Here is a 15,901-nt window from a genome sequence, read left to right on the forward strand (position 1 = left end):
GCACTAGTGGGTTGGCTCTGTAATAAATATGTGGGCTCTTCAGAAAAAAAAAAGAGCCCCGGCTGGCGTGGCTCAGTGGCCCGAGCTCTGGCCCGTGAACTGAAAGGTCGCTGGTTCCATCCGTGGTCAGGGCAGGTGCCCAGACTGCGGGGCAGGTCCCCCATTTGGGCCTGGGGGTGAATCTACAGGCAACCGATGGACATTCTCCTCCCTCTTTTCTCTCTCCCTTCCCCTTTCTGTAAAAATAAATAAAATCTTAAAAAAAATGAATTTTAATGGGGACGGCACTGAACTTATAACTTAGAGAAGAAATATTTCTACAGTGAGTTTTCCAACTTGTGAACATGCTAGATTTACTTCTAAAGACCAAATATTTTGGTATTATAAATACAATTGATGTTTACTTGTTATCCTTGTATTTAGTAACCTTGTTAAACTTACTAGTTTTTCGAAGCTAGCTATCCATTTTTTTGTAGATACAATTTCTCAGATTAAGAAAATTTCATTCTGTGCCTATTCTACCATCATTAATCAACAGTGAGCTTACCAAACGCCTTTGCTGCATCTTTTGAGATGATCGTATGCTTTCTCTTCTCTTCTTTTAATGTGACAGAAAAAGCTATGACTGACTTTCCAATGTTAAACCAATCTTGAGTGTCTTGAATAAATGCAATTTTGTTGGGATACATTATCCTTTTTATACACTGCCTGATCTGGTTTGCCAAAACGTTCTTTAGGAATTTCGATTCCAAGTTCATGAATGAGACTGGCTTGCAATTTTATTTTTTCCAGTTTCACTATGCTGTCTGTAGGTGTAGATTTCTTTTTACTTTCCCTGCTTGAGTTTCCCTGGGCTTCTTGAATCCGTGGGAAAGTCCTAAATGACAATCCCTGCAAATCCTGTTTCTGCCCTATTACCCTCTCTCCTCTCCTTCTGAATCGCCACACAGAAACTAGCCCTCTTCACGACATGCCGTGTTGCATGCCTCGCACAATCTTCATGTTTCAGTCTGATTTCTTTCATTTCCATTACTATTTTTTTTTAATCTAGGTAACACTGGTTTACAACATCATGTAACTTTCAGGCATGCAGCATTATAACTCAGTGTCTGGGTCTGTTCCGTTGTGCTCACCACCGGAAGTTCAGTTTCCACCCGTCACTGCACAGCTGACCCCGTTGCCCATTCGGGATTCCTTCTTGTGGCCTGCCGCACGGTGCACTGATTCGCTCTGCGGCTGGCTTATCCTGTTATCTCACATACTGTTTTCTTAATTTTGATTACAAAATGTTTAGTTCCCAAATTTGTTTTCTTTCAAATATGCCATCGCTTTAAAAAACAACAACGAATACTTACATTCTTGAACCCAGTCGGTGTGGTTCTGGAGACCCTGTTGGTCTGCTTTTATTGACTTTTTAAATCCATGTTGCCTTGCCCTTTTATATGCCTAATTACATCTCTCTGTCAAACAGAGTATTTGAAAGTTACTTTGTTGAAGTAATGTGAGACTCAGGGGGATGCTTGCTTCCTGTCGAGTGGATTTTCCATGTGCTTCTGCTGGGCACCAGGGAATATGAGCAATTCAAGATCACATCCCTCTGTGCAGTGACGGGGGCCTCCCAGCCACCAGGTGACCGGAAGCCGAGCTGCAGGCTGTGCAGTGACTGGCATACGGCAGATGTCCCTCTGCTGGGACAGCCCTGGAAGACAGGAACCCAGGTCTCGGGGCTTGGCTGCAGGCCCTAGCCGCCCACTTTTCTTCCTTACCAGTTCTACAAAGAGGTCGTCCACCACTTTTGGGTCACCGATTGTACCCAGCCCCAAGCGCCATTTTCCACATCTTGGTGCAGAGACTCCAAACTGCTTGGTTACCGTGCAGTTCCAGGTTGTGTTCCATCTGCTTTACCAACGGTGACCAAGGGATGGGGGTTCTGAATCACTGACACGGGTACTACTTTCGGGTCCACAGCTACAGACAGGTTAAGTGCATCTTTAATTTCCTCAAAGCCAAGCAACAGTTTTAGGATCTGTGACCCACATTTATAAGGCCCCGCAATTCTAGTTTCTGCTCGCTCTTACTTGTAATGACTCATTTACTTCTGTGCTTGCTTTTTGACTATGGCTACTTGTTCTTATAAAATGACTGGACACGTTATCGAAGGCCTCGGATACAGCCATCTTCTTCCCATGGGGACTAGCACTTGCTTCTGCCCAGTTCCTAGGGACACCATCATCCACCAGGGACTACCGGAAACTCAATTCAGCATTCAAAGTAATAGAGGCGACACGCTGCCCCAGGGCCAAACTAGGCTCCTCACTTCTGCCCAGAGGGTCCTGCTGATGTCAGGGCAGCGTCTGGGGAGGGGAAGCCCCAGCAGATTTCCAACATTGGCGGCCCCTACGCTTCTCCTTTCGTCTTCTCCGTCCTGCGGCTGACAAACCACAACTCACACTTGCCAGCCTGGGAAACGCTCTCACGGAATGCAGTTATAAGCACAACTTTCACAATTCTTGCTTTTTTCTTTGACCTGGTTATTAAATTAAATAGTTAAAAATTATTTAATTTCTTTTTAGCTGTCTGATGCTTTTAAAAAGGTTACTTTTCCAGCTCTGTTGGATGTTTTTGTTTGCAGAGTGGGTGCAAACCCTAGGATGCCATATTTCCTTACAGAGTGGCTTTCATTTTCTAACAAACGTAACAGATGCAACAAAGGTTACAAACTTTTCCTTTCTGAACAGACTCACAGAACTCAGCACAAGACGGGACCCGGTGTCCTGACCGCCTCCATCCCAGGCGTGCTCCCATGCATCACAGTCTCACCCCTGTGCTCGAGAGCAGACCTTTGACCTTCCTAAAAATCCTGAGGAAACCTTGTCCGCAACAGCAGACACACTGTGTGCTGAGGTCTAAGTTATGGGATAAGCCCTCCGGCTCCATCTCTCACCCTGCCTCTGGGAGGGCTTGCCCGTGCCCACTCTGGCCACCCCCAGGCCGCCCCCAAGCCCCTCACTGGGTACTTGGCTTTAGCTCTAACCATTTTGTTACTCCAGGCAGTTTTCCAAACAAAAAGAAATGGCTATTTACAATGCCTAGACCGAAACTGTAAATATCACCAGCGAAATTACCCTGAAATGTCAGAACAACTCTACAAACGTAGTGGCACAGAAAGGGAGCCTGCCTCAGCTGGGTAAAAGCACTCACAAAAGCGGGAGCAGGGTCTCAGTGGAGGCTCCCGCAGGCTGGCACTGGCCCGGCAGTGTGCGCTCTACGGCATCTTCCTGACACGGACCACGTGGACTGGGGGCCAGGCTTCACTCTCCCCCAAACTAGAAGGAATCAGTGGTGCTGCAGTGAATTGCCCCTTTGTCAGTGAAGTAACTTTACTTAGATCTTTATAATGAATACCTTTCTTATAAAGATCATTTTAATTTTTCCTCAAAAATTCTGATTACTTCAATCTAAAACAGTATTCACGAAAAAAAAAATTAAACAGTATTCACGAGAGAAGGTGCACATGGTGTTATTTTCAAGCAATTGCCTTTACTTCAAAGTATACTTACCCTTTATAAAAACAGAAAATAATCAATATGCACTAATTTTAAAATAATTACAGAGATTTCTCCAAGGCACATCAAACCTGCACACCCCACACAGCGCAAGCCCCACACTGACTGGACCCTCAGGCTCCATCACTCGGAGGGGCCGTGCCGGGCAGAGTAGAGGCTGGGGCCCCCCCACAGAGCCACAGCCAGTACCTGCTCGGCTCCACGAGGGCAGTGCTGAGCACCACCTCGTCGTCAAGTTGGTCACAGTTCACCCCTGAGGCACAGGCCCTGACCAGACCCAGACCAGCAGCAGCGTCACCAGGAAACTTGCTAGAAATACAGATTCTCGGGACCCACCCCAGACCTGCCGAACCAGAAAGCCCGGGGTGGGGGGCCCAGCAAGCTGCGTGGTCTCGAGTCCTCCAGGTGACGCTGAAGCAGACTGGCGTCTGGGGCTCCCCTCCAGAGACACTCTTGTTCACGTGCTCTGACCCAGGACTGTGCTAGCGAGCAGCAGCATCTCCAGTCTCTCCCCCTCGCCCCACACACACATACACACCCACACACCCACACCCAAGTCTTGAAAACAAACGTCCACTGCCAGGAGAATGGATAAAAAACTGCAGAATTAACACAATCAAGAATGCAGTGTACAACAGAGAAAATAACTGAAAACAGCTACATTTATAAGCTTCAATGAAACTTAGAACCATCATTTTGAATGTTATATTTAGAAAAAGTCTAGAGCATACTATTTTATAAGTCAAATACAAGCAGAACTAAATCATACAGAGGTAGGCAAAAGTAGGTTTACAGTTGCGAGTACACCAAACACAGTGTACTCTTGTATTATTATTATTTATTAATACCATGGTATTTATTTGCATTACAACTGTAAATTTACTTTTGCCCACCCCTGTATATTATTTAACAATACATTTATGTGATAAAGCAATAAAACTATTTTTAAAAAACAAAGAGAAGCCACCCCTTTACTTCTGTGCAGCATCTGCCCAGAGGGAGGCGAGGCAGAGGTGGCTGGGAATGGTCAGTCCCCTGCCTAGGTCTGTGGTCAGTTCACGGCAGGGCCTTATGTTTGTTACTCTTATCACTACAGTCTTTTTTATGTATAAATTGTAATGTAGTAAATTTTAAACCCAGAAAATAAGAAATAAAAAAAATGTGGGTAATAAACAAGTAATTTTCCCAGAATAGGAAAATTAGAAGAGATACAAATTATGTGAACTGTGATTCATTCTTCGGTAAAAAATTTTTTAAGTTGTGAGAAATTATTTATCATAAAATTAGATAAAATGTAAAAAATGTACAGTAAAAGGATTAGAAAAATACAATAAAGTGTCAACAGTGGACATTACAGGGAATTTGATTTCTTCTTTGTATACTTAAAATTTTCTACAGTGAATAATAAAGACTTGAAGTTATTAATAATTTTTAAGCTGTCTTTGAAATATTTAATGACTCTAAGTCATTAAAGAAAACTGCCAAATCTATTATTGGAAACAGGAAGAAAATTGGTGTTTTGTGAAAATCTGTGATTTATGGGCTTTATGACTCAAAGCATTATATTTTCTGCCATAAAAGTGTTATATATCTTTATCGGTATGATTCCATTTAAAATAATTTCATTTTGTTTGTGTGGAGAAAAATATGACTGAGAAAACCATGACCTAAAGAACATATTTTTGTTACTTCAATTTAATCAAGAACAAAAGGAAACCATCCATCAACACCGACTGGCTTTGGGAACGGGGAAGGAACCGCACACTGGCCTCTGCCCGGGAGCCCGCGTCCTGTCGGAGGGGCAAACAAGCTCAGGGACAGCGGCCAGGGGCAGAGGTTAGTGACATACCTCCTTTTCCAGGATCCTGGCGACCTCTCCCAGGGTGCGGTCTAAAGCGGAAACCTTAGTGTTTGCCCACGACCCACTGTCTTGTACTTGCAGCTGTTTCAGAAGATCTCTGGCCAACCGCTGAAGCCTTCAACACAAAATTAAATGGGAAGGAGTGAGTGAAAGAGAACGAGGACACTCACAAATTAGACCAGCACACTGCATTTTCCTAAACTTCCTGGAACAAAAGTTACTTCCATTATCGTATGAGAAACTGCCCCAGAGCACCCAAGGGGAAGGAAAGCCAGCCCCCCACAAGGCTGGTCCAGCTTTCTTCCTACTCACGAGCCACATGGATGCTCATGTCACCAAACACAAGCGATGGAGGGTGCTGTCCCCTCATGCATTAGGGGACAGGCTGCTGCGGTCAGTTCCCGTGTGACAGTCAAACCAGAACCAGACTGGAGACAGGGAGGTGAGCGCACGATGGCAGAGAAATGAGTGCAAGAGCCTGAGCAGGTTTTCATCTAAATCCTCACTATGTTATAAGCATCGCAAACTCTCAATGTCAAACTCTGCGTGACCCAATTTACACGCAATGTAGGACTGCCCGACACTGCCCGTGTCATTTACCTAGACAATCGAGCAATCGCCTGCTTTTCACCAAGAAATACTGCATGTGACCTAGACTGCGGAGTTCTTTACTCAGGAAGGGGCTGCACACCTTTCTGTAGTCCCCCCCCCTTCCATTTCGCTGGGAGCAAGCCTTTCGTTCCCACTCACTTGCTTCGGCGTCTCGCCATCACACACCCAGGAGACCCTCACCCAGGTCTCTCCAGGGCTGACACATCAGCACGGCAGTCTCCCCTTCACCTCCACCTGTGACGGACGGACTCCACGGCCAGGCTGTCATCACCTGCTTGCTTTCTTATTGCTCCTAGCAGCCACCCCAGTGGGGAGGGTCACCAGTGCCTGTTTAGCTCATACTGCAGGGCTGGGCACCCTCCTCAGGGCCTTGCTCCCACTTATTTTTTCAGCTGGGCCGGCAGACACGGGCCAGCCTCCCATTCCTGGTCCTGAGGAGAAGCCAGGCCGTGCTGCAGAAGCCTGACCGTGGGATCTCCCACGTCTGCCGGGCTGCACCTGCCCACTCTCCACAAAGACAGCCCCACACACCCTGCAGCCTCTCCCTGCCCACCCTGGCATGCCCCCTCCTGCTTTTCTACCAGGACCTTACATTTCACAGAGAAACGGAAGCCACTGCCATCAACAAGAAAATCCTCCTTTCTGCTGTAAATCTTCGAGACTCTGCCTCTCACCCACACTCTCCTGTTTCTGCTGTCGCAGCCGAGGAGGGTGGACTTCCCCACAGCGCGGGCGCATCCCTCGGCCTCCGCAGGCCTCGCGGTCCTCCCACGTCTACACCCTCTTCCTCCTGCTCAGTGTCTTACCAGATGCTCCCCATCCATGCCTTCTCAAGGGCTTCCCCCACCCCCACGGTCTTTGGAAAATCCCCGCTTATCCCGAAGTGCTGAGCTTAAACATGCCTTCCTCTGCTGGCACTGGCCCTTGAACCCACTGATCCCGAGTCCCTCCCACACAGAGCTGCACAGCAGAACACCCTGCGACGAGGGGCAGTTCTGGATCTGGACTGCCCGCGTGGGGGCTGCTGAGCACTTGAAATACAGTCACTGGGACCAGAAGGTACCACACTGGACAGTGAGACGTGCAGAATCACCTCGACGAGCCACTGCTCGCTGCCACACCCACGGTGCCCAGAGCGCGGCCTGTGCACCGGCGCACTCCACAGACCTTTCACGACAAATGGTCCGAGGGGGAGTTTCTTCTTTACATTCTTAATACCACCCGCAACCTCACAGATGTGTTCACAAATGCGTTCCTGTACCTGACGTTATTCAAGCCTCTGAAAAACACTGTTCGTGAGTGTTAGCCCTGTTTGAAAAGTGAAGAAACCGAGGCTCCGGCAGGTTAGGAGACTTTCTCCAAGTCTCACAAGTGGTACGAGTGCTACTGGGACTAAGAACCTGGACAGTCCATCGTCAAACCTCAGGCTTTTCTCTCTGTACCATACGAGTCAACCCAGAAACGGAAAGTTATTCACAAATGAGTAATACCCCAAGATACAATTTCATCCATACATGCATTTGTGTAAAAATTTTAAATTAAAAAAAAACACAGCAAATGCAGCTTTAAAAAGATGCAGATGAACTCTGGGTTAAACCCAAGCTACCTAATATAAAGTCCCTTTGACGTGTGGAAGAACGAACACGAAACTCGGGCCTGAAACCCCCGAGCCGGAAACCTGGCTGCAGCACAGAGCACGCATGGGAGCCCCGGGAAGTCACTCGCCCAAACCCCAGTCTCCTCATCTTAAAAGTGGAGTTAATACACAGATTTTCCCTTCTAGAGCCTCTGAAGCTCACAGGCAACTATGCAATGGACCTCATTCACCACAGCAGCTAACAAATGGCCAACTATTATTACTATTCATTGATGGAAAGTTCTCAACCGAACAAAAGTGAAACGAAATGTAAAAAAACACAAAAACTGAGTAAGCGCAACATACTTCTTTTTCCTTCCAACTGAATGTGGGCTGGAGTCCCATCCGATTAAAGCTACCGACCTTATCGTGGGGAAGAGTATTGGCAGCCAACCTCACTGTGGGACAGACAAGCAGCCACTTCAGCCTCTGGCTGAACAAAGGCTGCCCGGCACGTAACCAGACACCCGGCTGAGGCCGCGGACTCCGATGAATCCAGCAGTGTTCTTACCAAGAACGCTCCCGGTCCACTGAAAGCCAGAGGTGCTTAGGGAGGCCCAGGGACCATTTTAACTCACAGAATACAAGAGGCTCGTGTTTCAGCGAGGTACATCGAATCTGGGATTCACGTGAGCCTACCCTTGGAGGAAGAACGCCAAACCAAGGGGGCGCGTAGGGAACAGGAGCTAACCCTCCGCCTCACTCCCTGCCTGCCCGTCTCGAGGAAAAAAGCCTCAGACTTTGCTGCATACTGCGAACAACTATACTGAGGCCCTGAAAGCTGCACTTTCTCCACAAGGCACCAGCAGGAGCAGCTTAAAGGGTGTAGTTGTTAACACAGAAGTTGTTACCTGGATTGCTTCTGCGTGAAAAGAAAAAGCGGTCGCTTCGTAACTCTGACCCTAAAATACGGTAAGTGTCTGCCGGGTAACTGGCTTTGTGGAGAATGTTGTGTGATCAGGTACTTTCTTCCCCCAAACCGAACAAACTCCACCGGCAACCTGACAGTCACACCTGTTGGCCGTAACCGTGAGTCGCGAGAGCCCCTCTGAAAGGAGCCCCGACCTCCGTCAGAGGCCAGTCTGCTGGGACCACTGGGAAGATGCGTGACAGGGTAAAAGCACAGGCTGGGTCCACTTGGTGCGCTGGACATGAAGACAAACCTGTTACCTTTCCTTCTTTGTCACCTCCTCCATTTCACAGGTACATGGTCTAAATTTAGGGCCACTGGTTTCCCTTCCATTTTTAAACAATATGCTCAAACCTGTATTTCTAAATATAAGAGCTCAAGAAACCCCCATATAAGGTGAAAACGTCAGTGGACAGATACAGCCTCCTGCTCTGCACACTTCTATTCCCGTCTGACAGCAGCCCTGCTCAGGGGAAAGAACCCCCCCCCCCCCCCCCCCACCGAAAACAGGCCGCTCACCGCACACTCAAGGGCTGCCCTGCACACGCTCGATGCTGTCAGGGTGCCACTCTCGGTGGGCAGGCTCAGGAAATGTGTGTATGTCACCTTGTGAATTAATATATGCCACATACCTACCCCTACACATTTATGTTTACATTTATTTCCATTTGTACTTCTGTATGTTGGCAATGACGAGTTAAGGTGATACCTGCAATTCCAGAGCATCACCACACGGTGTCTTTTCTGTCTCTGAGTGCGTTTAACTACCTTCCCCGCAGCAAGCAGCTCACCTACCACCATCCTTACTGAACACGTGACTGACTCGCCCAGCCCAGACAGCTCCCTGTCTCCGCTGCTGCCTCCCTGCTCGGCCCCACCTGCCTGTCCTGGGCTCTCCCTTCTTCACCCCCACAGGGGTGTTGACACCCTGGCCAGACTGCCCTCCTCACCGGGGCCTCTGCGCAGACAGGCCTCCACACTGCCCTGACTTCCCAGCCCAGGCCGTGTGCCCGCCCACACGGAAGCTCCCCTCACTCCATGGGGGCTCTGAGCCGCCACACTCAGCCCCCCCCCAGGAATGTCCGCCTCGGCCAACAGGGGCTCAGACACCCCCTGGGGCCACCACGGCCTCCAGCCGCATCCAGTGCAGGAACGTTCTTGTCCAACTGTGATAGTTGCTACATTAAAATGCTACGACCTACCTATCAACAGCTGTGTGGTTATCGATAGCCCTCAATTTGTGGGACTCAAGTGTTTCTCGACCTTTTTCATGACTAAACATCACCTCTGCACATAACTGTCTGGGTACATCTTGCATGATTTCGCCAAACAGCACAAAGCCTCCAGGTCACGTCCTACACCCCAGACTCACCCCCACCCCCCCGAGGCCACAGCAGCCTACTCGCCATCACCAGCGGAACCTGTCCGCTGCACTTCCGTGGGCAGCGTGTCACAGAGGAGCACACTGGGACGTTTCCGCGTGCCTCTCGGTTCTGTCGTCATGGGGTCTAAATCCTCACCTGTCACAAGTGGCCGTCACAACGGTCCTGAAAGATCTCCTCCCACATAACCAGCAGCCCTGCCAGAACCTGTCCTGTCAACACAAGTGACGGTCTGGACGAGATGCTTCTCTGCTGGAGGGACTGTCCTGTGCCCTGAGGACTGTGTCACCGCTCCCCCGGCCTCCCCATGCTGCGGGGCAGTAGCACCGTCCCCTGAGCTGTGGTAACCAAAGTGCCACCCTCCATCCCACATAGAGACAAATGTCCCCTGGCGAAACTGCCCCGGGTGGGACAGCACTGCGTTGGGACAATAAAGTTCTACGCGGTGGACACACAGCCCGTGACCACAGGCACATGCCGAGGGTTCAGACAGACTTTGTTGCAGGCGGGGACTAAAGAAATGGGGAACTAAAGTGCAGGATGAAATACTCACTTTGCTTTATATGGTGAGTCAGAGGCAGAATTTTTTGTTTCTGTTAAACTTTCATATTCTTTGGCCCTGAAGAGAAAAGGTTTAATCGCTGTTAGTTATTTGCTGCTAATTTTTCTAACAAAAATCCTAGCTGTGTTTCCTCTTCCAAAATCAGCAACATTAGTACACGGGTTTTAACACTTTGATCCCTGAGGCCACTTCTTTAAAATACCATGAATGCTGCCCAAACAGACTGAAGATGTGCCTTCCCTCATAGGAGAGCGAGCAGATTCGTAAAAACACTTCTGGGTTTACAGACCTGGTGCAGAACAATGCTTACTTTTCAAAATGTTAAAATCATAATTATTAAATTTGAAACCATATTAAGTCTCTACAAGGTAGTTGAGGTGGCTAAGTGTCTATGTACCTCAAAAGGTGTGTAGTGTCAAATTAAATACAGGTAAAGAGTAATCATTCAACTTTAGAAATAACTTAAAAGGCAGTAGAAATAATCTGACCACTCAAAAGACTACTTTTGTTTTGCTTTTGTTCTTTCTACTGACTAAATTCCGCATGCCTGGAAAAACCTCCGATAAACCCTTCCCGCCACCGTGGGGCGCCCCCTGCAGCCCGAACCAGCCAGGCCAACAGCCACCGACCCTCTGCTTGTCTAGACCCTCCGCTGTCTAACATGGGTGTCACCACGGCAACCCATCCATGCGACTTAATTTGTCGATTTCTCCTTTTGGAGCAAAAAGGTCATTTAAACTGCTCATCCAAAAGGTCTTAGCCTCAGAGAATCAGTCCAGTTACCTATGAAATAATCGGTCACAATATATACCAATCCAGACAAAAATGACAGGTGAAAAAATAAACTCCGCTTCATAAAGCACAAAAGACACAAACTGCAACTGGCCTAATGGGAAAAGGAAAGCAGCACAGGCTGTTCCCGAGAACAGAGGGATAACTAAACTAGAATGAAATACTACAGTGTTATTTAGACCTCCACATGCCCAGTGCTACCAGTGAAATGGTAAGACATATCAAAATGGGGAAATAACCACTTCGTACTTGCAAGTAACTCTGACCCCACAGGAAGGGCGGTGGAGTGAGCCCCCCGCGCTGTGCCGGGGGCTGCACAGCCACTGTCTCCCCCAGCCCTTGAGGCACGACGTGGTGTTATCTCCACCTTACAAAGGGGAAATGGCTCAGGAAGACGTCTGTGGTAGTGAAACACACGCTTATGTGCGGCTTCCCGTGGAGACGGGGAACGAGGTGAGAGCTGGCTGTGTGGACAGCTGTGGGGAGAGTCGCCCAGCAAGAGGACACTGGAGGTTCTGACAAAAGAAAATGACACGCTCTGACTTACATTTACCAGGCTTGCTGTGGCTACAGTGTGTAGACGAGGCGGGCAGGGGCAGAAACAAGGAGACCGGTGGAGGGCTACGGCGACCACCAGGTGAGAGACCAAGGAGGCGGGGTCCCCGGGGGGCAGTGAATTCAACAGTCAAATGCTGGGCATATCTGAAGTAAAGCTACCGCTATTTGCAGTTGGACGGACATGAGGTCAGCTCAGGAAAGAGAAGGGGTTGGGATGGGGAGGAGAGAGCAGGACCTGGTCTGGTGCGCACCAAGTGGAAGTAACTCTGAAGCTGTAAAATTGGTGGGTAGAGGATATTTAAAGCCACAGGGCTGGGTCAGCTCACCAGGTGAAAGCGCACACAGAGGGGATAGGTCCAAAGGACGGGCCCTGTGCTACTCCAGTGTCAGGAGTTCAGCAGAGTCTTAGCATAAACCAGAAACAAAGGCCTGCACCCCCTGAATTTCACCGTGGAACTATTCTTACGAACTTGGAGGGACATCCAAAAATGCAACTAAAAAAGCCTCTTGTATTCTTTGCTTCCATAACTACTCTGAAGTTTTCACCGACTCTGAGAAATGACGGCAGAACCGCTCTATTCACTGCAACTGAAAACTGGAACCTGCACAGAGGCGACTGCCACTCCCCGGCACTCTAGCGCACGCGGCTGTGTGCCCACGGGCCCGGCGTCTCCACCTCTCTAGAGATTGGGGAGCAAAGGTATAACCACGTACTCAGACCACCTTCTCTCAACTTATCTACGAAGGAGGCACTGCACGGTGTCCTCGAACGAGACTCATCCGTCATCAGGTGATGACAGAGTTTCTGAGGTCACGATGCGCCACACAGCTGTCTGAGCCTCGGATGTCACTTTGAGGCTGATGATAAACTACAGGTCTGACAACTCACTTTCCATTTCCAGATATTTCTTGAACTTTTTCTTGTTGTGACAGGCAAGCAAATTGATTAAAGCTAGTCATGGGATTTGACACTACAGCCAGCAGACTTCTATTTGTTGATTGCTATTGATTTTCTTTAATACTTCATTTAAAAATCAATAGTTGGAAAGAGAAATAGGCTTGGTTTACACACACGCAGACACGCTACTGCATGCTGGAGGAGGCACAAGTCTGGCACAGCTTCTGCATCAAATTATAAGAAGAGCTCTTAGCAGGTGAAGGCAAGGGCTTTAGATCGATACGCAGTTTTCCTTCTCAATCAAAGAAAGTGGCTATAAATTAGGCTCATCAGTGTTACTTCCAAGGCTTCGTTGAAGTAAACAACTTTAAACTTTTTTTGGGGGGGAGGGTCTTCCTTGAATTTACATTAAAAAGGATACATCACTGATAGTTCTGCTCTGCTTTCAAGGATGTTTACGATACCTGGAGTTCATGCGGGCTTTTATCTTCCTGGCTTTTTTTTTGTTTTTTTGCCGCTCTTCTCCATCTTTCAGTGGCTCTGGTGGAGCTGCACTTTCAACCACAATGTCAATAACGTACTTCTTTAAGGAAAGATGCTCCTGCAAGACAAACAAAAGCCATGATGAAGACGGAGATGATGATTAAAAATCATGCAGCACCGCTACAGACAACAGCACGTAGAAAAGACTACGCAGAGGCAGTAAGTGTGACCTCCAGGACACACTGGTTTCCGCAACTGCTCTGGATGCTACTGTTTTACCGGAGACCTTTGCTGACTCATCAAACCTCCGGGGCACATCAGCAAAGTGCTAACAACGCAAGCACACAGGCAGGAGGGGAGGCAGCCTGCAGACGCAGTTCTGCACTGGCAGCGGCCAGTCGGTCAGAGGGCTGGAGGGGAGATCGCTGTCCACTGAAGGTGAGGAGGAAAGAGTGCCCCGTGTCTCGGACACCGGGAGTGCTCGCTATAAAAGAAAACCGATACGGCCCTGGCTGGTGTGGCTCAGTGGATTGAGCACGAGACTACGAACCACACGATCGCGGCACGATCGCGGTTCGATTCCCAGTCAGGGCACATGCCTGGGTTGCAGGCCAGTTCCCAGCAGGGGACTCACAAGAGGCAACCATACATTGATACTTCTCTCCTTCTCTCCTTCCATTCCCCTCTAAAGATAAATACATAAACTCTTAAAAAAAAGACTTAAAGAAAAGAAAAGAAAACTGATACGCATACAATACACAGGAGGTTCAGTCAAACTCCTATAGTCTTCAGTTTGAATTGTAAGAATTCATGAGCCATCATCTTTAAATAAACAAAGCATAAATAAATGTATATGAGCATTTCTATGCATGCACATCACATACATGGTATTTATTTCTGAATTCTGCTCACAATGACCAGCCCAGCAGCAACGAGCACCCCTGCTCCCAAAATATCGTTTCTCGTTAAAAAGAGCCAAGGCTTCTTAGCAAAACAGTTGATCATAAGCCTAAACATCTCCCCATACCAAGTGGCGAGATGACCATGAAAACCAGTTAGGCTCAGGTCAAAAGAACCGCAGAGTGAATTTCAAGAGGCTCTCACTACCTAAAAGTGGAATGATGTGAGGTTCAAAGAAGGAAATTTTAAATGATTAAACCTCATCCAAAGTGTTTACCTGTAAGTTTATAATTACATGTATATTTTTAGACTAATTGGGCACCTTTGGAGGATAACAGAGAACCAATTCGTTATCTTGAAAACTAGTAAATAATCCAAATTTTATCCTGCCACTCAGTAACCAAATGGTAAACGAGAGACAGCATTTCTTTACAAGTGTACTCAAAATAATAAATGAAAATAAAATGCAGAATTAGAAAGCCCCAGCATCCAGGAACTAAGGAATCAACGCATCCCTTCCATAACAGCTAAGAAGGGCAGCAGCGGCTGACACCACGCCACCACAATCAGACGCCATGCTCATCCTGATGGAAGAACTCAACCCCGACAGCAGCCTTTCCCCACGGGCTGAACCGTAGCCGGATCGGGACCCTCGATCCACCTGCCCACTGGCCGGCCACGCCAGCACACTGCCCCTGAGCAGCCCGCACAGCAACAGAGCTTCAGCCCGTCACACAACGCCTCTGCCAAGGCCTGAACTGCCCAGCTGCCCTCAGAGCTGGAGGGAGCCATGTGACTGAGTCCCAGGCAAAGGAATGGTGAGTGCACACCGTGTCTGAAGGCCCATTCGCTGACTCCCCCTCCTGCAAACTGGGACATAGAAGGGCCTGAATCCGTACCCTGGGGACACAGGCTGGCAGCCCCCCCTCTCCCACAGACTGGCCTCAGCAGGAGTCTAGTCTATAACCTTTGGTGGCTTAGTTATTTCTCCTTTCTGCTCAATGTCCCAGATTCCTCGTATGATTGGAGCCATGGCCTGGACCGTAGAACCTAACCTTTGCCCTCCAATCCTTGATGACATCCTTTCTTAAAACCCCAAGGAATCAGCAAGGACCAGAAGATACACACGCCGCTGTCTCTTCCTGACATGCAGTGGCTTCTCACCCCTGCAGCACCACTTCCTCGGAGACTGGCGACCCGGGCCCTGTTCTCGGCGAACCAGCAACTCGCCTCAGAATCCCAGTCTGCTTAACATTTTAGATAACCTTACTTCTGCAAAATTACTGGAAGGAAATAGAGAAGTAGCAAAATATCTCTCTAGAAATATATTCGCTGCAGTGAGATTTAGTAACACAATGGAAGACCAGCACTAGGGAGTTGGTTGCATAAATCACGGCCCAGGCACCCACAGGAGACTGACTACACGATGTCATTAGTTTTAAACAACAGTAATATTAAAAAAATACACTGTGTAATAATAAATTAAAAAATCAGGGTTCAAAATCTATATGATACAGTTTATATATAAATGTGTAAGAGTTATATGTTCATATATAAAAAGCAGAAATGAGTAGATCAATATACTAACAGCAGGCATTATTTTCTCAAATACTCCACAACTTATATATATTAACATTAACTGCAAAATTAATGCTAATAAGAAAATGCAAGGAAAGGCCAACTCCTTAAAGAAAACAAGGTTGATTTGTGTAAGGTTACAGTTGCTGCAGGCTTACTTGTC

General features: G+C 48.0%; 1 protein-coding gene across 4 annotated transcripts in view; it reads right to left on the reverse strand.

Annotated features, from left to right (window-relative positions):
• The window catches only part of SCAPER (S-phase cyclin A associated protein in the ER), a 150,443-nt gene that overhangs the window by 81,332 nt on the left and 53,210 nt on the right, over nucleotides 1–15,901 (reverse strand). For all 4 annotated transcript variants that reach the window (XM_037053468.1, XM_037053466.1, XM_037053467.1 and 1 more), the window contains 3 exons: nucleotides 13,242–13,378; nucleotides 10,521–10,586; nucleotides 5,416–5,542 (listed from right to left, as the gene is read on the reverse strand). In XM_037053468.1, coding sequence (XP_036909363.1) covers nucleotides 5,416–5,542; nucleotides 10,521–10,586; nucleotides 13,242–13,378 — 330 coding nt within the window. The remainder of the gene's footprint in view (nucleotides 1–5,415; nucleotides 5,543–10,520; nucleotides 10,587–13,241; nucleotides 13,379–15,901) is intronic.

The sequence above is a fragment of the Sturnira hondurensis genome, unplaced genomic scaffold, assembly GCF_014824575.4.
Source record: "Sturnira hondurensis isolate 20B ecotype Veracruz unplaced genomic scaffold, ASM1482457v3 Scaffold0007865, whole genome shotgun sequence".
NCBI classification, from domain to species: Eukaryota; Metazoa; Chordata; class Mammalia; order Chiroptera; family Phyllostomidae; genus Sturnira; species Sturnira hondurensis.